Source organism: Taeniopygia guttata, chromosome 1 (genome assembly GCF_048771995.1).
Source record: "Taeniopygia guttata chromosome 1, bTaeGut7.mat, whole genome shotgun sequence".
In the NCBI taxonomy this organism is placed as follows: domain Eukaryota; kingdom Metazoa; phylum Chordata; class Aves; order Passeriformes; family Estrildidae; genus Taeniopygia; species Taeniopygia guttata.
The window spans coordinates 28,983,157-29,008,838 of NC_133024.1; the positions used below are offsets into that span (position 1 = coordinate 28,983,157).

Below are 25,682 nucleotides of genomic sequence, written 5' to 3' on the forward strand. Positions count from 1 at the left end.
TCTCACTCATAGAGACACATTCAAATGGGTATCTTATTCTTCCTCCAGACTCCCCTCTTTCCCTGCCTTCTCAACCCACTAACTCCACCATCAAACTAGTCTGGCTTGCTATAGTGATCACAGACTCACTAATACAAGCTCACTCACTCCAGCTGCTTGCATCACAGATGCACAGATCCTGCGACCTGTGGTCTGCCTTGAGTCCCTAGTACTTGATTTTCATCCATTCCATGATCTTCGGCTGCTGGTTGCACTAACTTAGGGGCCACTCTGACCTGTGGTTCAACTCCAGTTGCTGGTATATGAATAAAAAAAAAATAGTGCATACACACACACACACACACACACACGAAACAAAGTCCCCTCACCCAGGTATATGGTGAAAAATGGAATTTAGTAAGAAGATAGGATAGACTGTGGTGATCAGATGCCTGACAGCCATACTGACCTGCAGTTGGTGTATATGAATGGCCCCTTATCTCTCTACTTTCTCACACTTAATTATCCCTTTCCACACCTACAGTTACTCCCTCAACAACCCACAATAAATTTTGCAGATTATCTTCCTTATATCCCATAATAAATACCATGCCCCTGTTGGCAATAATCTCCTTCCATCTGAAAGGCGTTCCAGAGAGCACTTCCATTGATTTAACTTAATGGGTTCATTCCCACCCCACGGACTGATCACACTCCTCTGATAGCTCTGGGAGAAGCTGGGTCAGGGCATTTATTTCTCTGTTAGGTTATTGAGGCTTCCCTGCCTTTCACTGTTCTTCTGTGCTCCTCTGAGCATGGGGACAGGACCCTTTTATCAGGAACTATTTATCACTTATATAAACAAATACATTTATGCATGAGGTCTACCATCTGGAGACAAAATACAGTAGAAACCTTTGGGAAGCCTTAAATACACTAGAACTTCTTCCAAAACCAAACAGCAACTGTGGTGAAGTAAATAATGTATCAATAGCTAATGACATATGCAACTGTAGTAAGTATTTTTGCAAAAATGAGTTGATGAAACAAGTAAAAAACCAAACAAAAATAGCCAAAAAAATCTTACTTGTTCATAACCATCGAACACAAAGGTTGCTGTTATTTTTTAAAAGAAAATATCTTAAAGTTTATGACTTAACATGAAAAAACAAGCTAGAGAGTTACAGAATATGCCTCCTAATATAACAGAATATATACAAAACCAATCTATGTGAGACAAATTAGTTTGAATTTTTCTTGTATGAAGCTATAATGCCAATCCTGCAATGAATGATCCTGTATTACCTCTGCAAAGCTACTTCTCAAATGCAATTAATTTCAGAAAAGCTATTTGGAATCAATGGGATATGTGTTTAGTAAGTTCCATGAAGTATAATGTAATTTAAGTGCTTGCTATGTCAGAGCAAAACGCTGACACTATCAGAACATCAAAGTTGTCATCTGCAAGGAGGAACTTTCACACTCCAACCAGGAGTTATGTACCATCTGTGACAGAGAGAAATGACAGCCAAATGGTGTAGGATATGGAAATACACAGCTTTTTGCAAGGTAACACAGTTTTTAAGCTTTATGAATGATTGTGTATTTTTCTCTTTCCCAGCCCCTTTCTTTTGTTAAAGCTCTAAGGAAACTGCCAGGATTAGCATGTTGCACTACTACTGATGTCAGAAAATGCAGGCATCAAGAAATTAAAATAAAAAAAGTTCCAACTTTGCATATGAAATCCAGTTAAATTACTATCTACAACTTTCCTAGAGATACAATATAATATCTGCTCTTCCACAGCTTAAGAAGTTCATTCTCCAAACACCCACCATTAAGTCTAGAACTTGGGTCTAACTGCCACTGCCATCAAACCAGCTACTTTCAGTACAGCACAGCGTGACTTTTTATGCTTACCTATGTTCTCCTCCTTGCTTTTTTTCATAGACATTAAAAAGTGAGCTTGTGTCTTCCAAAGTTTTACCAAGGCATACACTGAAAATCCCGGAGACCCTGCATTACAATAATGCCATTCCTTTTCTTTGAAGCTTTAATTAGCTTTGAATATAAACAGTGTTAATTGCAGCATGAATAGTCTCTCCTGTCGTACTGGCCTCCAAGCAGCAGACTGGGAGCAGATTCAACGCAGAGCATGGTACAAACTTGGGAACAGGGATGTCCCTAGCACAGGAACTACACAGGAATCTCTTATGGAAGAAAACAAATCAAATGGAGCTGCTGAGACTGACCAAAAGGATAAACCCCTGTCTATTCCCCCTTTACAAACAGGCTGCACATTCAGCCCTGTCTCATTCATGTTCTGCATGTCTACAGCAGGATACTCCTCTGCCCTGGGCTTTCCAAGCATGTGGCAAAGTTTTTGGCATGCAGGAGAGCGTCAGGAAAGAGCTGTGAAGAAAATGTTCGCTAGGATTTTAATAACTCATGTGAATCACATGCAATCCAACAAAAAAGTTAATTTCACTTTCTTTTTTTTTCCCTGAAGTAAAATGACACTAATTTAAACCTTTCTTTGTGTATACTAAACTGCATATAATAAACCAAAAGACAGTGGTATTTCTCACTCTGAAGATTCCCTATGAGGAAGGCATATCTTCCTCCACTTCAAAGGCAAGCCAATTTGAGCAATCAATACATTGTTTTCAACAGCCCAAGACAACAACCAGTTAGTAGAAAAAATAGGGGGAAAATGAAATAAGAATGTCTGATCTCACTACCTTTTTTTCTTCCATATTCCCTTTTGCCAAAGAGACATTCTTAATGCAAAGAGGTTTTACCAGAGCAGAAGAATTATTCTCTCTATATCTTGAATTTCTGGATGATAGTTAGAAAGATTGTCCAGCTATTCTGCAGGCTTGAGAACTTGTAAAATAAATGCAATCACAGACAGAACACATCATTCCTTTGGAACATATTTAATGAGTTCTAGAAAATGAACTCTGCTTGTGTTTACAGCTGCAGACATTTATAACTCCATCAAAGCAAAACCAATATTCCACATAAAATTGATCTCAGTGCCCTAGCAAGAGCTATTTCATTAACAAGCTATCACTTGCTCTCACCTGTCTTACTGCAGTCCATCAAGCATTCTTAAATTCTATGCCTCACAAACTTTTACAATCAGAGAGGTTAACATAAAATGCTAACTTAAATATTCAGTGATAAACTATGATTACATACATGTATGGATTTTAAAAGAAATAAAATTGCTATATTTCTTTATGTAGCTTTGAGAAAAAGGTAAAATCCGTTACTTCACCCAGTATGTAGCTCAAAAGTAATGCTCTCAAAACCAAATCCTCAAAAACTCTTGCAGAGCCATAAACCCTGAGAAATGTGATCTTAATGAAAACTTTTGTGCAATTATGTTTCCTTTTATAAAGCTAAAAAAACACCCATATATAAATGTTTTCTGTTTGCGAGGTAGTTTTCCCTCAAGTTTCCACTCAGGCTTTTTTTTTGTTGTAAAAATCATGTCTGGAAAACTCTGCACAGACATGCTCATTTCTGGTGAAATCAGTGTGTTCAAATACTAGAGCTGTAGTGAATAAATTCAGCCTAATGTCTCGTTTTCATGCATTAAAACCAATACCAACAAAATAATTTCAATTGCTTACAAGAACTTCTTTACTTCTGAGTCATGAGGGAGTTTAAAGTCCCATTATGTACTGTAAAAACATGCTGCCTTCTTTCTGTCTGAGAGGCATTCTGCCTAACAAGTATTTGCTGAATCTTCTGACTACTTCCCTTCCCCTCTCTACATCTTCTCCCTCTTTTCTTAATGATTAACATTAAGGTTTAGAAAATTTCTAAGTTTGAACAACATTTAATTTGAGACAAAACGTGATTTATATTCAGACTTTAAATCTAACTCAAATGGCTGAGAAACACTAGAAAGAATTGATTGACTGATTTTTCTACTCAGTCAATTATCTTTAGTTGGAGGTGAAATGTATTTTAAACAGCATCTAAAACTTCTAAGAAGCTCTACAAAAACTAAAGACCACACTGGATATTCCCTATATTTTTCAACTTAAATCTGAAACCTGAATTTCAAGTTTCTTCTCTGTAGAATAATGAGTCAACAAACAAGCCATGGGCCTTTTTTCTTCCTTATGGACAACTCTCACTAAAGCAAAGTTTTCTACGTAGTTATCATCAGACTTTCCTCCCTTACCATATAATTTTTATTTGACTTTTAACCACAACAAAAATACTTACCTCTGAGATGCAAATCAGCTTTAAAGTGCAAACTTAGGACCATACAGTACAGTCACAATGAAGATGCTGACTCCCCTGACCCTGAATGAAAGTTGAAGTTTGGCTCATGGACACCTTTACTGTTTCCTCTCCATAGGCATAATTTTACTGTCCTATTTTAATCCAGACAGGTCAACTGTGTGATCTGTGAAGGTGTATCACACAGTACTTTCTAAACTCTTTTTATCTTTACAAACTTTCAGGACTGAGCACTGAATTTAAAAAATGTTCATTTGTACAGGCATCACTCAGTTACTTCATATTTGCCAAGAGAATTTACATTTCCCCCCCTTTTCTGTCTCAGTTTCTCTACCAGTTACACAAGGAATTACACAGTAATTTTTAATGCAATTTTAAAATCAGTAATTCACAGAATTTCAGAGATTTAATAATTTGTATTATAATCTTGCATCAATTATTTAGTCTCTGAACTTCGCACACACACTATATTCCCCTCCTATTAAAAGAAGGGATGCTTTAACAAGCTTTCCTCTTTTTATTAGATCTCACACTACTCTCCTCTCCTTTCCTCTAGGTCTTTCCTTGCTTTCAGAAATGCAAGAGATGAACATTCATCACAAAGCAGTGCAGTTCACTGAGCACATGTAGCTGCAAGGATATTCTTGGAACAAACAAGGGGACTGTTTACAGTACCTCTGCCCTTCTCTAACTCTCTTCCATAGCTCCCATCTTATCTCCTGCTCTCATCACCCTCCCTTCTATCATCTATTATTTCTTCTACCATTTTCTTGGCACCTCTTTTCCCCTGCCTACCTTCTCCCTACCCTGCCTCCAGTGCTTCCTCCCTCCTCTCTCTGCTAGCTGAATGTGAACTGCCTCTTCTTGTTAATGCAAAACATTCTCTCCATATCTATTGAGGCAAGTTTCTCAGAGGTGAGACAAAAACTCTTGATTTCAGGCCACTGGGTGCTGTCTTCTCAAACAGTATAAATGTCCAGGGATTGTTTTACAAAGCAAACATGGTGCAAGAACAGAAATAACAAGAATCAAATACACACCAAGTATATAAACAAGAAGCTTACTCCTGGTGAAAAAAAAAAAATCTCTTATTTGAGGCAGTCACTTCTGAGATAGTTAGTAGTAATGCTCACTAATGATCCTTCATAAGAGGGTTTGCCTCTCCCAACAGAAACAATACTAATAACTTTTTAAATCCCAAGAGATAGTGATCGACCATCAAACAGAAAGACATGTGCTCAGTGCTCATCTGGACTAGGATATAAGCATACTGGAGAGCACACTTTTCTTTTTTTTTTAACCTCTACAGAAAACTCTTTAAAGCTGATGTGAAACATCTGTTCTTACCTTCTAATGAGGTGACTAGATGAAAGAAGAAGACCATCCAGAGCCAACCCATTCCCGACACTCTTCTTGCACTGATGCCAGCATTAGAATCCATGAAGATTCTCTGTAAATGCCACCATCTTCAACAAGCACACACCACTCCCTTGAAATGGTCTGAGATTTCTTGGAGTGTTTTAATATCTTCCCAAATTAAAGCACAGAGGTCTTCGCAGAGAAATACTGTTTAAGAAAAAATAGAAGGTAGAAACAGAAATCAGGTCACTCTAACATGAAACTGACAGTTTTTATACACCCATTCCATCATTTACTACTTCCAAGATATGGGTAAAAAGGAGTATATTCCATATACCCACCCCTCAAGACTTCAGTCACTCACAGGTGTTTTTTTGCACTGCCAGTACACAAAGATTTTGAGACTTTCGTGGCATCAGTGACGGTGTGGTTCCCAAATCAACATTAATCTCTACTACAGTATAGGCTGTACTATTACTGAAGTCCTGATCCTTTCTGCGTCTTTGGCAACATTTCTTGGAAGGTGTCCATTCCATTTTCCCTGTATGCTTTTCAAATTCTGTCTCCTGTAGTTTACACTTTGCCTTTTAAGGACTCTGCAGGGCAGTAGCCATGACAGGAGAGTTTTTGCCAACACAAATTTGCACAGCTGACACACTTGTAACTGCATTTCAGATGCAGGCATTTGTCCCTTCAAGCATATGACTGCACAACACTAATAAATTGGACAGTATTTTTCCCATTGATATGTTGTATGTGAGGACACAAACGTTGCGATATTTAAGGTCAAATAGGGAGCCTGCATTACAATCATAAAAAGCACACAAGTCCAAGTTTATTATCTTAAGTGGGAAAAAATCCAAACAAAACTCTACCACCACCATAAAGAACCTGACATAAAAGCTTATCTTACAGTAAGGGAGCAGCATGTAGCCTAATCCAGCCCTGCATTAGATCAATACAGCATAACAATTTTGCTAAGCAAGGTAATTCTAGCTCCATCTGTCCAATTCTCAGCCCACCAGAGAAATATCACAGTAATATGTAGGTTGCATGCAAAAAAACAGTATGTTTTGTTTCTTCAGGTGCTCTTTGAGCAGAGCATTGAAAATGCTCCAATGTCTTCAGTGAGACAGTGAAGCGTAGCTAAGTAGAAAGAGAAATGTCTCAGGCAATATACAAAAATGGCTCAATAACTTGGCTGAAAGAGGGGAGGAGGGGGGAAGAGTTGTAATTAAAAGGGGCAGCCTCAGTGCAATTATCTGAAAACCTTGCTGTATGGGATTTGAGCAAGCTGGGTATAGCAGAGGAAAAAGCAGCCTGGGGAGTATGCGAAAAGGCAGCGGAGTGCAATTAGATTTGCTTTACTGGAGAGGGAGAGAAATTTGGGCAGGATGGAACAGTTCTCTCTTCAGCTGCTTCCAGTGAGAACCTATAGCACCCAAGACAGATGAACCAAAGGCATTCTGGGCATCACTAAAATGTAAGGAAACTAAAGGAATCTCAGCAAGAGGCAAAAAAATTGATTCATGACTTCTGTGGAAAGAGAAAAAATAATTAAATATTACTGAGAAAAAATTAAGATTAAATGTGAGGATGGATACAGGTACTGCTTATTACTTTATGAAGCATGTATACAACACAACACATTACAGAATAAAAACATCACTGGATGCAACTGCAAAAAGGAGAAAATTTCAGGGTGAAAAGTCAGAAAGTCCTTCTTTACAGAAACAATTACCCAAGCACACAAGAGCAGTCTCCTGGAACAGGAGAAAAGACTGCTGCCTAAGCCACCAAAACTACGACTGGGTACAACAAAATCAAGCCTGCAAGACACCTCTATACAGAGACATAAATACTCATCATTTGTACTGCCAATCAATCTATAATATTATAATATTTATAAGTTTTTTATTAGACCTGTGAAGTCCTAAGAGATGGGGACTTTTTAGCATTCATAATGAAGGCAAACAAATGCAGAAACAGAGGTCAAACAAACTGAAGAATACTTTCATTTCAGTCAATGTGAACTCATTTATCTGCAGAAGGCTTGAAAACAGCTCAAAATTCAGATATTCTCATGTCACGTAACTTCGGAGTCACAGAGCAGAAAACACAACCCAAACACTTCAGCTGCTGGATCTCACACCAAAGCATCGAAATTACCACAAAACAGATATAACTAAAAAACCCCTCATACACAAAACCAGACACAAAACAACTTCTGGCTCCAAGGAAACCAATTGTTCTTCTGCTGCCCTCCTCACCGGCACATCTCTCTTACATCTGTTTGTCTTATCCTGGCTTCCCCTGTATCCCACCAAAGTTACATTGCTCTTCAAGGGGAATCATGCAGCTTTTGTCTGGATTAAACTGGCAGTTATTTTCCCTAAAATAAACTGTGGCTAAACCAAAAAGATGGTTGTGATTTAGTAGATAAAAAAAGGTAATTTTTTTAAAGTTTCTGAGTTTTTAAAAGTTTTTATTCTGCCTCTTCCACACCTCAATGAAAAATGCTTACTCCACAATGAAGGATAGAGAGAACATTATGGAAGCATTTAAGGAAGAGTAGGAGGGAAGCACTAGCCTCTGTGAATTAAAGAGTACCAAGCCCCTAAATTGCTAACCACTGCCCTGCCCTTCCCCCTAGCACTTGATGTGTACAGAATCTGCCTACACCCAAAGACGCTCATCTTTCATTCTTCAGTTCTCCTACTACTTCTACCCTACACCAAACTACGTAAACAGAAACCTCAAACCATCCCAACTTTCAAACCACCCTCTTCTCTTGTCCACACAAGCACCTTTCCATGGCCGCCTCAGCTAGTTACTTGTTCCAAAACTGCTTTCAGCAAGATTACTTCTGTTTGCTATGGAATCCACTATTCCCCATGCTCCTCCAAATCCAAATGCAAAGCAATACATCCTCTGTGCACAGGATCCTTCAATACACTTCCTTAAATACCCCTTCTCTCCCTCTCTCTCCTCCAAGTACATGAACTTGCCACTCATATACCAGCTGTCAATCCTCTTATGACAACCTATTTTTAGGTATCTATTTCCTTAGCTAATGGAATGATTTCTATCTCCTTGGAAGTCCTGAAAATTTTAAAGCATCTCAGAAGTGACAGTTCACGAGGATCAAAATGTCTTTTAATGATTCAACCCTATAAAACTGTGAAGATCCCAAGCAGTCAGAAAAGACCACTCCTATATTATTTTTACTGTAATACTAAACTTCAAGAAATGGGAGACAGAAGTTTCTGGGTTGTCTCCTTACATTACTCACCAAAGCTATCATGACTGTTTACTTTGGCACCATCACTGTGGTACCTAGATTACCAAAATTTATGTTTGAGATCCCAGTTGAAGAGATAAATACAATCACCACCACTATTTTCAAGAACCCTGGTTTCTTAGCTGAACAACCAGCAAGGGAATAGAGTTCTTTGGGAAGTTTGTCAAGGTGAGTTTTGAACATCACCAAGGATGGAGATTCCTCAAGGTTTTTTGGGCTTTTGTAGCAGTGCTGAACTAGGTAATTTTCTTTTTTTTTTTTTACTGGGGATTTTTTTTCTTCCTTATATGTAGTCAGAATTTCCTTTGCTCTCTTCTCTTTTCTATCTCAACAGAAGAGAGTCAGCTCTTGCCAAGCACCTCAAAGCTTATTCTACCCAAGACTGAAAACACAAGCTATTTCAGCTGGAAAGCCTTGAATGTGAAACGGCATGCCTGGCTTGACTGGCACTGTTTAAGTCCTGTTTACTCTCACCAGACAGGGCCGGTGCTGTAATTTCTCACTTTTTCTGAACTCAGTCTTGAAGTGGGAACACTTCAGTACCATCTCCAGGCAAATGATGCTCAGTGCTACAGAAGAGATAGTGACAGTGCTCCCACATGTGCTAAAACAACTGACAGTAGTACAGTCCTGTGCTTGTGAGATTTCTGTCACAAAGAGCGCTGCTGTCTGCCCATGCTGCACCCAAGCTGTGGCAAAGCATTTCATGCAGCCAGCAGCTCTGCAGCAACTTCTTTATGCAAATAAAGGATTCCCTCAAAGTTCAAGCATTGTCAGTGATGACACCTGAAGGGCCACAGGGCACCAGTGCTGCTAAACAGGTCAGCATTAATCAAGAATTCCCTTCCATCAGTGTATGTGGGTTTTTTGTTTGAAAGGAAGCAGGTTTGCTCCAAGGTTTGTGCAGTCACTTATTTTAGAGCACCTCGATGATGTATGTCTGAAGTCTTGATGCAGGTGGTCATGCAAGTGACAAACCAAAGAGGGGTCTCTTTAGAATGGACTGCTTTTTTATTCTTCTGGGGTTTGCATGGCACTCTGAGACTAATCAGAAACAGTGACAGCTAGATGAGCTGTGTTAATTCTGTGCTGGCCACAGGTTCTTGTGGACCTAAGCTTTGAACAAAACCCCTCCTTTTCTAAACCTTTTGACTCCAACCATAAAACTTTGGACAGACCTTCACTGAAGCACGTTCTAACTTACTCCACAGACAACATGCAGTCACAGATCAGAAAGTAAAGTACAGTGACCCTATTTCCCTCTGACAGATACCACTTGCAGAGCCTGACATCAAATAGCATTACCCACTCATCTGAACCATGCATCTGTGTGGCTTCCACAGGAGGAATTCAGGCACGCATTTTGGATTAAGAAAAAAGCTAGGATTGTTCAGGTACTGCACAAGCTTTCTGGAGAAAATATGAGGGCCTGAATATAGCTGTTTCTTTGAGTTCTACAATTCAACACACAAGAAAATGCAGAAGCAGATTAATGTCCTCCTAAGCCAAGTTTTTCTGTGTCTCCAGTGCCAGGAAGAGGTGCTACAGGCAGATAACTTGCAAGCCTGACCTGTATGTGACCCACTTCCCTCCTCTTCCTCCGGTATCCACAAATGGAAGACAAAGATTACTAGACAATATCCCCCCTTTAATTCACTTTAGTATCTCTTTAGGAATTAATCCAATCCCTGTTTTGAACTTCTAACACATTTGGAAAGATGTCTATCCTTGTGCAACAAAGTATTTTATGTATTTTATATTGTTCTACTAATAGAAGCTGAAATCATAACAGTGCCAATTTTTTTATGCTTTCAATTCTTCTTATCTGTTCCAAGAACTTTTCCAAATCATCTTGTTTCCTCCCACTGGAACAATGCTTCTTCCTCATTCATTGTTAACTGACTCCTCTAGGCCTATTTCAAAGTAGAAATCATTACATGGGTCTACCTGCCCTCTACTACACTTGATTCCACAAATTTTCCCTGTATTTGTTCATACTTCTTCATCACACAAAGGATCTAGGGTACAAAATAAATGCACCTCAAGAATTCTCCATGGTAGAGAAAATGCTGTACCTTGGCAAACACAGTCTGTCCTCCTCCTGCACATTTTGCACTGTGACTCATATCAGCTTAATATTATCTCTCAGCAAGAACCATTAAAAAGATAAATGAGCACAACATCTGGGAGAGTCAATAAACTACTATTCCAATTAATTTGTGCTGCGCACTGATTCATCACATTTAGGCAGAGTACAAAAAGTGGAATTAATACCTCTCATTCATGATCAGTAGGGAATCATGATAGTGTTACGCATCAAGCAAAAGGCCTCCCCCCCTCCTTTGTTGGCCCCACTCCTGTCCTACTATAATTGCTCCTTTGCCACTGGGATGCCCTTGCAGCAGTGGTCACGCATCTCACTGGGATAAATTTCACAATGCTGCTGTGAAAAGCTGTCACTCAGTGCCTGTCCAGCACCCTGAGCATGACATAATACTGCCTACCTTCTTTCTTAGACAATAATTACAATAACTGCTATTCATAGAAATCTTTCTACGCCCCAAACAGGAAGTGAAGGGGGGGTGGGGGGCAACACATAATTTATCGCTCAGGGTTTTAATATAATGAAGTTAATGTGTTTTCTTCAAAAATTCTATTACTGGGGCACATAAAGCACCACAGAAAAATGACTGATTAAATGAATAGATCATTTTGATAGCTGCTGTATATCCTTTTATCCTGTGTTACTAATTGAGATTATTTTTAATGACTCCAAACTACTTTGAAAATATCTGAGACGAGAGTAGAGTTTGTTGAAAAAACCCTTGTGGATTTTTTACAGTCTGTTCAGTTGATTCATTTAATTTTGAGAGAAACGCTCTAGATGAAATGTATAACTAAGTTTAAAGGAATACTTCCTCAAGAGCATACTTCATAAAATATTTCTTCTAGCTGGCTTGATCATTTGCTTCCTACAGATTATCCACATAGAGTTGTGTCTGCATCTCTTGGGATCCCTTAAGTATACAATGATACTCCAAAAGCTGATTCTGAATGTTCTCCAAAGAAAGGCATTTATTTCCTTGTTTACCATGGAAACATCAGGAGTCCTGAAGCTGATCTTCCATGCTTAGATTATACATTTCCTAGTGGGACTCAAATTAAGAACTTCCATAGTTCTTAAAGGGAAGAAAGAGACTCTTACTTTCATGAATTTTTATTAAACCCTTGAGGCTCTAATAGGGTGCCCAACTTAGAAGCATAATCACTCAAATGACCTCTACAGTCAGTGGACTGAGCTGAATCATGTTCACCAGGTAACTAAAATCTTCACTAATTAAAAAAGGGAGCTATGGACAGCTGAACAGCTCCCTCACAATGACCCCCTAGGTGCAGCCCGGAGGTATCTGGGGACATTCCAAGCCTCTGTGCCATCTCCCAACCCACACAGGAGGCCAAGTTAGCATCTCTTTAGATAACTACAGCGCTTTCCCTTAAATCTCTCTTGTCTGCCATGACATATCCTTGGCTAGAGTAGCTTTACAGCTTAGCTTGTAAATCTAGTCTTTCTTCCTAAGCAAAATTCATTCACAGCTGCCCTCTGTTCCTGGAGCCTTTCTCAATGCCTCCACATCATGTTTTGCTATGCCTAACAAAGATGGACACTGATCTCTTGAAACTACAGCAATTAAAAAAATTCTAATTAAAGATACAGATTCTTTCTTCCATCTATTATGTACTTGAATTACATACATATTAAACACAGTTAAGTTTCTGAAAACAATTTCTTCCCACCTCACAAGATCTGACTTCACTGACAATTTTTATAGTGATTTTTATCATTTTCAAAGAAACATTGGCAATTATAGTCAAGTTTCTAACATTAACACCTGGAAGAAAAATCCCAGCTCTAGAATATTAACAACATTATAGAATGAAAAATGTGAAGAACTTAATTGTTAATTTATGTTATCCATTACTTGCCTGATAGAAAATCTTCTACAACATAACAGGAATTGAAGTGATACAGAAATTACTCCCTTTGAATTTTCATACTGTAAATAAAGGAGACTGTGCAAACAGGGAGAAATGGATTAACAGCTGTCCATCACATTTATCTTCTTTGATGGAAAGAGAAGATGACAACTGTACCCACTGGGTATGGTTTCACTGTCCTGTTATTGATTTTACTCTAATTCCTCAGGATACTTTTCTCAGTACAACTGTGCATGGGTCCCTGCACTTTCATCAATGTAGAAATAAACATGATGTTGTCAACTTCAAGTATAATTTATCTTCAACAATTATACTTTTATTTGTACAAAAGGAAGACATAAGGCTTTAGCGAGGAAAAAAATATGCAGTTCACAAACTCTACAGCACAGCTGCAAACCTTTGTCAAGCACTGTGTACAATGTTGTATTTCCAAAATTCTAAGCACAGAATTTTAAGTTTCGAATACTAGACGCAAGTATCCCTGAAGATCACCACATTATTAACTTCTAGGTGAAAGTAATCTGTGGTACTAAAAATTCTTTGAAAATTGACACTTCCTTCTCTGATATAACTTAAGTTTATTTAAACACCCCAAAATTCACTGAAATTTTATAACAGAAGATGTCTGAAAACAAGAAAAAAGATGCCTGCTATTTCAGCATTTAAAAGGGGAAGGGAAATAACACATTTTCACAAATTGTTATTAAACAAAGAATGTTTTACTGTCCTCGTTTTGGCTGGGATGGGGTTAAATTTCTTCTTAGGAGCTGGCACAGTGCTGTGTTTTGGATTGAGAATACTCTTAATAACACAGATGTTTTAGTTGTTGCTAAGTAAAGCTTACTCTAAATCAAGAACTTTTCAATTTCCCATGCTCTTCCAGTGAGGAGATGGACAAGAAACTGGGAGGGAGCATGGCCAGGAAGAGCTGACCCGAAGAGGCTGAAGAGCTATTCCACACTAAGGAATGTCATGCTCAGTACATAAACAAAGGGGAGGTGGCCAGGATCTGTTGATCACTGGTCAGGGATGTGCTGGGCATACATCAGTGGGTGGTGAATTACTGTACCAAGCATCACTTGTGTTTTTGCAGTTTATGACTCTCTCTCCCTTTCCTTTCCATCATCATCTACAACATCACCATTATTATTGTTGTTATTTTATTCCATTTATTAAAATGTTCTTATTGTTGTTATCTCAACCCATGCCCTTTACCTTTTTCTGATTCTCCTTCCCATCCCACTGAGGAGTGGGAGGGGTGGGAGGGTAGGGGCTAAGCGAGCAGCTGTGTGCTGCTCAGCTGCCAGCTGGGGTGAAACCATGACAGTGACGTAAAGAGAATGTCCCTAAAATCATGTCCTCATCTCCTCAGCAATGCTGATCATGCTTTTTTTTTTCAAGTGAAATTAAAGTTATTATATACCAAGTTCTGTTTGCTGATGGGTGGAAAGTGGTAAAGAAGCCAAGCACAGTGTTTGCAATGGCCAGACAAGCAATGCCACAAATCAGAAAAATAACCTCGACATTTGCTGGCCAAGTTTGCAAATGCAACTGCAAATCTGCACAGACAACCCAAACACAGAGCTGCACAACAGCCTTAAGAGGCACTCTCAGGACTTGGAAAAGAAATCAAGGGCCTGAAGGGTTGAGCAGGAGCAAAAGTGAGAGTGGCTTGCAACACTGAGATATGAATAAGTCCAAGAAAAGAGATGTTTTATACTAATGCTCTCTCCCATTGTAACTTAAGAATGTAGCCTTACATGGCATGCCTACAAATACATGAACCAAGATCCACGCACAAACATTCAAAAGATACAATGGAGGGGAAAAAAGAACAAGCTGAAAATAGTTTTCTTAAGCTGTTCATTGTGGACCAGTTTGCAAAATCCTTTAGTAAGGATTAATATTTTCTTCAGCTGCAGTAAAGAACTTCATTTTTTTTGGAAAAATATGCTTACTGTCTTCATCTCTAATTTTGCTTTTGACTTCATGAGGGTTTTACAGTAAGAAATATTTAGCATAAGCAGAAATTGCATGTTATTCGTATTCACAGTATCCAAGGTTATGTTGTCTATTGGGATATAGTGACAGCACTTGACAGCCAGTTAAAAGATAATGTTCCTCTTCTATGGGAATTCCCAGCATTTTGAAATTGCCTTTCATTCCATGGGAGAAACTGTCATTTCAAAACAGATTACAGAAAGGATTAATAATATTAAAGCATCTCAATTTAAGTGCAGCTCTTTTTATTAACCTCCTGTCTGGCTTCAATGAGGCAGCTTGGGTTTTCAGAGAATGTGCTTCATAATTTAAGGGTTAATTAAAACTACTTTTTTCCATTTTAATCAGTTTCACAGCCTTGGGCTGTCATAGAGCTTGGTTCACAAATTGTTGGCTTCATGCATTTGCAGATAGAGGCTACTTTTAAAACTATTTAATTACTAGCATTATTTATCATCACTGTTTTTATTCCTGTTAAGAGAAGCAAGAAGGTTCCTATGTAAAAGAACAAGGCAGAAAAGCACTGAAGCACAATCACTTTACTGACTTTTTCACTTTTTCACAGCAAGCTTTGACCTTGCTGTCCAAACTTACTCTTCTACCTTCACTCCATGCAGATGATTACCAGGCACCTCCCATCTAGTTATAACCCCACAGAATTACAAATACCAGATTTTGAACTCATAAGGTTGCCCCAACAGAGGGCTGTAGCATAACGCATTCCCCGAATGGTAGTGAGAATAAAAAATTATATTCAGTCAAGCTGATTCCCTTATGTTTTGCTGACTGCACCAACAGGCTGTACAATATACAAGCTTTAGCTCCAGCACGTAAATTAGAGCGTTTGATGTGGAAATATATGCACAAAACTAGGAAGCTATGAGGGAGGGAGAAGATGGCTCAGAGAAGAGCTCTACCACACAGCCTTCATTCTTTTATGACCACTGTTTGCCTAGACGGGAATTCTGTCTGTTCTACCATTAGTTTGAGTCTCATATTCATGTTAGGTACTAAAACATCACAAAACAACGCTGCACTGCACTGGTCATACTCTGAAAAGTGCACACCAACACTTACTACAGTCTGTCTACAGACATTTTTGCAGGAGGTGTTATTCACTCTGCAGCAACAGGCAATTAGGGAGCTACCTTGGCAGCAACCTCTCGAGAACACAGAGGAAAGAACTATGAGACCTAGAACTTCTTCTGGAAAGACTTTGAGAAAATAGATGGTTTCTCCAGTTTTGCTGTATTCAGCTCCAGTCTTGAAGTCTATAATATTCATTCAGACTCAGCTGTCTTTCCTCTTAGGGCCTTGGTCTCACTGTCAAAATGACTGAACTAAGCAACAAAAACAGACACTACAGAAGTTCTGTTGGACTTCAGAAACATCTCACTAGATATTTCACGAAGTTCCTTTTAACTTTTGTCAACATCTATATATTTATTTAGAGAAAAACACTAATGATTCATGCTGATTCAAGGCTTCGACCAGGTTTTAACTTTGATTTTGGGAATCAGGTTGCCCAAAATTGGATGTCATCTACAAGACAATCGAGAGGGAACTGAAGCAGAAGCAGTAGCTTGAAGAAAAGAAGTCAGATGAAGGCTGCAAAGAAGAGGTGATCTGAATGGCAATGACTGCTTGGAACAATTACCTGAGTTCAATGAAGCATCAGAAGGAGCCCATGTGTAGCAAGAGTGGGTTAGAAAGCTCCACCAAAAATTTGAACTTGCCACTGGCAGAGCCTGAAGAGCAGCCAATTTTGTTCTCAGGTCCTTCCCTCCTCCTCCATCCTGCATTTCCAGTTCGATGTTTCCACCCTCAGGAAATGGGAACATTATGTGCCACTAATACTTCAGCAGAACAGAAATAGTCTTAAGAGGAAAAGGGAAGGTCAAGCAGGTTACGGTAGAAAGATTTTTCAGGCTCATAGCATCTCTTTCAAATGCATGTTTGTATTATTTTTCGTGCCAGAGATGAAGGCGACAACACATAATTCTCAGAGTTCATCCTGCCTCCTCAGTGTCTCAAAGGCTTATTTATATTTCAGTGTGGATGCTGGGGCTCACTGCTCTTGTTACATACACATCTAACCTCAAAACCAAAGGATTACATTTAAAATGGAGTGAACACAATACACCACTTCCTTTCCTTGGATATCAACCAGTCTTGGTCGTAATAGAGCAGATCCAAGGTACATTTTCTGTCAGGAAGGTAGTCCCTCCCCCAGCTGTTGGTAAAACTGTAAGACCCTCCCCCAGCTGTTGGTAAAACTGTAAGAATAGAACTGAAATTAGGGGGATGGGCACCTTTATTTAGACAACATCTGGCCTACAGTCCCTTGTCAACTGCAGGATTTTTGTTGGTGTATTTCTTTAAGCTTCCCTAGTCATATTTTTAAATGTCATTAGCAACAGGGCTTCCATGACTTTGTGCAATCTGTGTGGACCTTTGCTGGAAGAAATAACACCTTAATCCTGACCCCAAACCCATCTACTTTGGGCAATTTGAGCCAGTTTTCTCCCTCTGGCCAGCACATTGCCTGGGATCCTGTCAATAGTCTTTTAGTCACCCTAACTACTCCAGAGCAAATCCTTTTCACTCATCAGTAAGCTAGTGCTTTTTAATAGAGTTTTAAAAATTCCCTATAGTCACCTAATCACTTCTGTTGCTCTTCACTGAGCTCCCATTTCATCAGTGCTGTGGCAGCGAAGTTCACGCAGTCAAACACAAATAGTCTCTGTGCATTTGCATTAGTGCCATAAAGTCAGGGACTGTCCAATTTCAACACCACAGGCTCAGAGGCACAAAAGAAAAGAAGTAGAAAATGCCAGCCTGATATGCTCTGATCTGGGTGGAAGAGGGGAAGGCTAAGCCTTTAAACAAAAAATCTAAAACCTAATTTTAAAAGAACTTTCCAAGGATTTAGGGCAAGTTTCTCCTTCCCACTCTGATTTCCATATACACAACTCTTTTCAACACTGGCCTGGTACAGACTATCAGCCAAGAGAAGCAGAAAATGTACAATTCAACAGACCCTACTCTGATCCTTTCAATTAGGACTGTCCAGTAGGTGCTAATTTATCAAACAGAGTAAAATCTGTTTTAGCTTAATTCTTTTAAAGAATTTAACATTTGTTTTTACTCTGTTTCCAAAGACTGATTTGCTTTCTTCACACTCTGTCATCATACACATTTTTTGGAGGGTCACCCATTAGACATAATCAAAAGAATCTATTTAGGAGATAATTTTTTAAGTGATTCTTCTCAGTTAACAGGGATCTAGTCACTAATTTGATTTCACAGAATCACAGAATGGTTTGGGTTGGAGGGGACCTTAAAGACCATTCAATTCTAATCCCCTCCCATGGGCAAGGACACTTTCCACTAGACCAGGTTGCTCCAAGTCTCATCCAGACTGGACTTGAACACTTCCAGGGATGGGACATCAACAGCTTTGCCAGACAACCTGTTCCAGTGCCTCACAACTCTCTGAGTAAAGAATTCCTTCCTCTACACTAACCCTTCAAGTCCGAAGTCTTTCCCACATATTGCATTGCTTACAGGTCCTTGCCAAAAGTCCCTCTCCAGCTCTTATATCCCCCTTATGAACTGGAAGGCCACAATAATGTCACCCGAGAGTCTTTCCCAGTCTGAACAATCCCAGGTCTCTCAGCTTGTGTTCAGGAGAGGTGCTTCACCTCCCGTCCTGGCCTTTTCCAGCCCTCCCTTCATGGCCCTCCATCTTCTGCCCAAAGATGTCCTTAGTTCTTCCAAGAACCTGCAGTTCTCTGAGACCATCCAGAGCCTCTTCTAATTCAAGACTGGTAAAATTACCCATGAGAAACACACAACCATCAACACCATTCTTGCAGTCTGACTTAAGAGGACTTCTGACTGAAACAAGGAGCACAAGTCATGCATCATTCCCATTACGTTATTGCACCAAATGTCTTTCTGGTGCTCAGCCTGGGGCCCCAAGCAAAAAGGTAGCTACAGTGAGGCTCAAAATGAAGACTAATTACTCTTCAGCATCTGACTCCACATACATGTCCCAGCAGAACAAGGCACGTGCAAACTAAGAAAATTCCCTCTGTCAAAGCTTCTACCTATCCCCTAGATTTTAACACTGCTGATTTACACTCAAGTCACCAGAATTTGTTCACGTCATGTGAGAACATCTTTATGTACTTCTAACATGGTTAGATACTGGACGAGAAGATGACCACTATGATACTCTCTGTACTAGCAATGAAACAAACATTCCTCAACAGAACTATTCCATTCCTGATACTACAGTGATGCCAGTGGTAACTGCTGATATGTTAGCCCCTTTATGGACAACACATGCACCAAGCGGGATTAGCAAACTCACTGAAAAGTGAAAATGTCAGTATATATTTGCATCCCCATTGCTGCTGGCACCAGCTGAAAGCCTACTGACATTAGGAAGGGAAGGGACCATCTGGGAGACAACTGCAGGCATGCATCCCAATCCAGCTGTGCTTCCAGCAGCCTCTTCCTGGCTCAAACCCAAGAAGGAGTAATTTCAAACATCTTCCTGGTGCAGAAAGCATTCCAGATTCTGAGTACTGGAATGAAATTGATCCTAGCTGTGAGCGAAACCTAACATTTGGAAATTCAAAAATTCTTATCAACAGTCCAGTTTGAATTTCCAAATTGAAATTATTCAAAACCTGCCCAGAAGGATCTGTAATATTGTCCCTCTTGTGACATCCCACTCTCTTCTTAGAGAATAGTTAAGAAGATAAGAGAGTTCTGCCAAGGAACCATGCTTCCATTTGCAGACATCCCCAGGATCTGAGAGAACCTGTGGTAAGCCTGATGCTAAAGGCTTCCACACAGGCGTCTGTATCCTACACACTGCCTCTGAAGTGGTCAGCTGGGCCAAACAGATTCATATCATGTGAGTGTTTTGCTGTAAGTGGGAGAGAGATCAGGTCATTTAGGGAGCTTTGAAAGCTTTACAGGAGAAACATCAGTATGCTAAAACAGAAATATCTTACAAAGAGTCAGTAGTTCTCAGTCTTTAGATTCTAGGGTTTAATTACATGATTTAGACACGTTGGATATTTTCCAGAGACATGGCACAGAGCAAAAAAACGTACTTGGAAACTGCAGAATCAGCAGAGGAATCATTTACTTGGCAAGCTTAAGGAGACAGGGAAAAAAAAAAAAGCCTGTCTGAAAATGAAGTCATGTATGTTTCAATGTGCAGGTCTGGGCTGGCGAGAATTTCCATCCTAAGGTGAATCAAGAGCTTAAGGATTCAGCTTTCGTATGTACGACTGTAGTTTTCAGGCTGGAGAGGCTGTGTTCTTACGGTACACAGCATCTTCCCTGCTGCCAGGACAGCCAACCCTTTTTTGCTCTTTGCCCATAGCTGTGTGCACCCACGAGCATGCGCCCGTGCATACGGGTGTGGGGGTGTGCATGTGAAACGTTTGAACAAAAATCTTCTTGACAAGCAGGCCTGTCTAGCAGAATGCACACGGGCCTCTGGAGGCATGGAAAAATGAAACCAGCGACTAGAAGAGCTTTTGTTAGAAGTGGTCTCAAGAACAATCTTCAAGTAGGACTTCTGTGACAGAAGTATCAGATTGCTCCGTGGTGACTTTTTTTAAGAGGCAAGACAGCGCTTTCAGTATAAAATAAGGTGCCAGGATATCCAAAAGGTACACACATTTTAATTGCATTTTTTTAAACACAATATATATTAACAGTACACTTCTGATAAAATTCTATTTCTGGTGGCAGAGGAGTATTTCTTGAAAGTGCAACAGAGTGCCTTTGAGAAGGAAATACTAGTGTAGTTCTTTGTTAAGTTTAAAACTCCTTGTATAAATCAAGTGTGAGAAGAGTGACAACATTAAATGGCTTTTTCTTACTCAGACTTGCTGCTCACATGTTTGACTGCTATGGATGACATGTGCAATTAAGGAGCTTTTATCCTTTTGGGGGTCTGTTTATGTAGCAGCACTGGAGAAAAAGTACTAGTTTGCTGTTGTACAACATCTACAGAATTATTTACAGAATACACCTGTGATACACTTGTGTACACCCCTGAAGCCCATGACACTTCAAGGTTGCCAAAGAGCAAACATGGAGAGAACAGTGATATCCAGCCCACGATTTATCAGGTAGAAGCTAAAGTATACGGTCATAATGAGTTGGAAAACTGCTGAATGTGTGCACTCAGCAGCTGGAAGAAATACCTTACCTGTATTTCTGTAAGATGATACAAAACTTGCTAACCAAATCAAACAGCAAGATATAACTGTAATATAATACTAAATCAAGTTTAAGGAAAAAAACCACAGCACACAAGGCTAAATAATGACAGTATGATAGGGGCCTTTAATCAGCTTTTCACAGAAATAAGTCATTGAGCTTTTTGAAAAAAATCATCACACGTTTTATGACCAAAACCAGACAATCTGGAATATACTTAATAAATACTTTTTAATGACAGCACCCTTTTTAGAAGATACTGCCCTCTTGTTTGGTGGCTAAATGACATTATAAAGCTCTAGCTTGACCACACACACCAATTTGTACTTCTTCCACCTTCTGTTGTTTATGTGTGCAGCAAACATATGCAATATGGCCACAGAAATGAAAAATAAAAACATATTGTGCAACCTTAAGTGTGCTTCAAAAGCACTCTGCACTAATCTGTAGGGACTTCAGGTTAACCCTCTGCACAGGGACTGCTGATGGATAATGAAATACAAGGAAACGAAAGTTTTAGGGAGAGCAGATCTGGAGACAGGAGCATTCCTGAACCAGAGGAAAAGCATAAATCTTCTGACAATCCAGGGAAGGAAAGTTGGCCGAAAATCAAAACTGTCTTAATTGGAGGCACGCGAGATAAGGCGGGCGGGGGGGGGGGGGGGGGGGAAATACACTCATCTCTTACATGATTCTCTGCATATGGCACACGCAATATCAGAGGGGAGAAGGGGAAGCCATCTGCACCTGGGCACAAAGAGGGATCCACACAGTGAATCCATACAGGCATAAAGAAGACAATTCTCAATGGGCTAAGGATCAGCTCCCTTGTCAGACACATCTGCTGGCAGCCTATGGGAGCATGCTGGAGAATAAGCAGCTGTCTCCTTGGAGCCACCAGCTGCCTTCCCCCCAAAAACGATTCACTGTGCCATTGGTCAGCCTCCAAGCAAAATACAGGAGGCAAAGACAGTAGCAGCCTTGGGCAAAAGAAAAGACAACAGACATCTCCTCCCCAACCCCCTCCAAAAAGTCTCCACAACCTAAGCTGTTCTTGTCACAGATAACAGATAGGAAGAGCTGAGAACTTCAGAACAGTAGAAGAAAACATGACTTTCTGTGAGGTTTCAGTGATTAAATTAGAAAGATATACAATCCTATTTCATACAATATCCAGTGTCCCAAAGTGATGCATTTTCCAAGTATCAAAACACATGGCCATGCAAACAATTCTGAGCAGCTCAGTTCAAGTGCAAGAATGTCAAATAGGAGAGAGCTCAGGAGACAAGAAAAATGTTTAGTGGCTAGGAGGGCACACAAGTCAAGGAATTAAAAACTGCACATATGTAATTTGGCTAAGAAAGCATACATGCAAAAGGCAGAAAAGGAAAGGATGCAATTATGTGCAGTTATCTGAAGCTTGCCAATACATCAGCAAAGTAAACTGAAGCAGTGCAAGGTATTGAATTTAGGGAATGAACTTCAAGAGAAAACCAGTATTTTTTTCTGCAGTGAGATGGGGTGAGAAGGATTACTAGGTTGTAGATGATCTTTTCCTTTCCTTCTCCCAAAAGAACATCAGCATTGGAATTATTTCAAACTGGGAGTGAAGAAATACCTAAAATTAGCCAATAAACCTTGTGTTAATGGCTTAGGGCAAGTGGATTAGCTGTGACTAAACATGAGGTGCACCTACATCCAGTTCCATGTTTCAGATTAGAACCTATATAACAATGAAAAAGGAAGCCTGCTCCTTCGTTGTAGCTGAGTCTACAGATTTGTCTCTGTAACAGACGTGTCTGGGGGGCAGCTAACTCTCCTTGACGTTGTTGATTCCATTTGCCCCCTCACTCTACTTCATCATGAATCTGCATGACTTGGTACCACTGCTAGTGAAGGATGCCCTTCGGGAGATTTGCTTCCCCATCTTTACTCTCTGATTTCTGGAACTTGTAGTAAAGGCAGGTGATACTCTCCTTCCCAACCAAATGAGTGTGGTAATAGCAAGAGAAACTTCAGAGTAAGTGAAATCATCTCAGTAAAACCCACAAAAGGCAAAATTAAAATTACCCATCACAACAGCCCCTCCCACATTCACAGATTTATTTAGCCTGAGTAGTAGTAACTTGCATCATCTCCTTGAAAAATAGCCTAACATGGCTTTTCTCTGCCACAAGCACTCATACAGCCATCTGTCCCCCTCAAGAGCGCTGAGCAACCCTACCCACAGACAAGGCCACACAGCCTCCCTTGTGTCGTTCCACGAGGATCGGGAACCCACACCAGCATCCCTCAAGCCCTGCTTCAGAGACTTCCAAGGCAGCATTTCCCTGTGGCTCTCCAGGGGGGTAGAGAGAGGGGAAACACCGCCGGTGGGAGCAGACCAAAGGTAGCACAAGGGCTCTGGGGGCGATGGCATCTCCGTGAGCGGATTCCCCACATCTGTCCTCCCCGTGCCCACGGCCGCCACCTGACAGCGGCGGTGCGCTCGGGGACAGGGTCCCGGTAACGCCGCCTTGAACAGCACACACCGGGAAAGGAGGAAAAAGAACATCACCCGAGGAGTTTTAACCCCTCTCGAAGTGTCCTCGTTTGTTCTGTGCCCCCTCCCCCGGCTGGCGAGACCCGCGGGTACCCGCGACCACGTCCCGCTCGCTCCGAGCGCCCCGGCCGGACTCAACAATGCCCGTCCTCGCCCGCCCGCCACGGTACCTTGTGCAGGACTCCAGCAACACCCCCTCCACTTCCCAGCATTACTCGAGCGGTGTTCGCAGCAGCCCTTCCCGCTAGAGCCGTGCCGCCCGGCCTCCCGGCATCACAAAAGTTGGACAAAGACCATTTTCACCGCGCGAGCTGCACCATCCCGGCGGGCCAGCGCCAGCTCCTGCTCGCTCCGCGCCCAGCGCCGCTTTGTCCCCCGGCCCCCTCAGCCTCTGGCCTCGCTCGACGTCTTTCAACAAGTCGGATGCTTGTGAGCAGTCCCGATGCTTGCGCTCCCCTCCGGGCCCTTCACTGGGAATGTCCTCTCCCCGCCCAGGTTCCCCCGCCTGCAGGAGTCTCTGTTCCTCTCGCTTCCCAGGATCTGCCTCGTCCCTTTCTCCGGGCTCCTCTCTCTCTCTCTCGCTTTCTCTCCCCTCTCCCTCCCTCCCTTCCTCGCCGTGCCCCTCCTCCATTCTCTCTCCGCCCCCCCGACCTGCTTTCCTCCGCAGAAGCCCAGCGACGGCAAATGGGGGTGGGGGCGCTGCGGGATCCCGCACTCCGAGGCGGCTGCAGCCCCTGCTGTCACTTCCGCGGCCATGGCCATCCTCCGTGCCGCCCGCCCCGCCGCTGCCCCGGCCCCCGGAGCCGCTCCGCTGGGCGGGTCGCTGGGCGGCACCGGCTTCCCTCCGCGATCCCGGGCTGTGCTGCCGAACCCCTCCCGCTTCCCCCAGCCAGCCTCTTCCAGAGGGGGATTTTCCAAAAGGGGCTTCCCTCACCGCCTGCCCTCCGGGGATCCCGAGCGTGGCCGCGGCCGTGCCTGCCCAAGCCCCTGCCCCAGCCCCTACCCCTGCCAGGTTCAGGTCAGGAAGGACAGCCTGGCTGCTGCACAAGACTGATCCTTGGTCAGTCTCTCTTGACGTTGTTGAAATCCGTGCTACTGTGTGCCATCTCCTGTTGGTCTGTATAACCCAGCCTCAAGTTCGTGCATTTGTGCTTACTTGTACTCCACCTCCAATGCTTCCTCTCTGCTCAGCTCTGGAGATGCTCCTCTGGAGCGCTGTGTCCAGTTTAGGCTCCTAAGTCTAAGAGAGACATGGAGTTCCAGAAGCAGGTCCAGTGGGGGGCTACAAAGATTATTAACAGACTGGAGTGCCTTTCTTATGAGGAAAGGCTGAGGGAGCTGGGCCTGTTTAGCCTTTAGAAGAGATGGCTGAGAGGGGGCTCACCAGTGCCACAAGTATCTGCAGGGAGGGTGCTGAGGGTGGATCCAGGCTCTTCTCCGTGGTGCCAAGCACTAGGGCATGGGGCACTGGGCAGAAACTGATGAACAGGAAGCTCCACCTGAGTATGAGGAAGAATAGCTTCGCTGTGCAGGTGACTGAGCACTGGGATGGATTTTCCAGAGAGGTTGTGGAGTTTCCCTCACTGGAGATATTCCAGAGCCATCTGGATGCAATCCTGTGCTTGTGCTCTGGGATGATCCTGTTTGAGCAGGGAGGCTGGAGCAGATGATCCCTCCCGTGATCCCTTCCACCCTGACCCATGCTGTGATTCTGTGAAATGTCACAGAGGTGAGGTGCTTCCTTCATTCTAGGTACTGACAAACCTTAATCATGTGGGTGAATCAAACAGGGTTTCTCAGTTCTTCCGAAAGAGAATCTCACCTTCCAATGTGGAAACAAAGGATTGAAAGCATCTTTCTTGAAGAATCTTTCTGGGTGTCTCCTGTTTCCTGCCAGTGCCAGAAGAGTGTACCTACTCATTCTTCAAATGTCACTGGGCTGCATACAGAGAAATGCTAGCGGATGAGGCACACAGCATTACCCTC

General features: G+C 41.6%; 1 protein-coding gene across 3 annotated transcripts in view; it reads right to left on the reverse strand.

Annotated features, from left to right (window-relative positions):
• Nucleotides 1-24,486, reverse strand: part of EPHB6 (EPH receptor B6) — a 66,136-nt gene extending 41,650 nt beyond the window's left edge. The window contains exons 1-2 of one of the 3 annotated variants that reach the window (XM_030267833.4): nt 24,348-24,486; nt 5,590-5,808 (exon numbers count right to left, since the gene is read on the reverse strand). In XM_030267833.4, coding sequence (XP_030123693.2) covers nt 5,590-5,683 — 94 coding nt within the window. In that variant the 5' untranslated portion in view covers nt 5,684-5,808; nt 24,348-24,486. Of the gene's footprint in view, nt 1-5,589; nt 5,809-23,866; nt 24,288-24,347 lie in introns of those variants that run through there. The other 2 variants (XM_002195043.7, XM_072926176.1) reach the window with 2 other exon arrangements.
• Nucleotides 24,487-25,682: the final 1,196 nt, after the last annotated feature.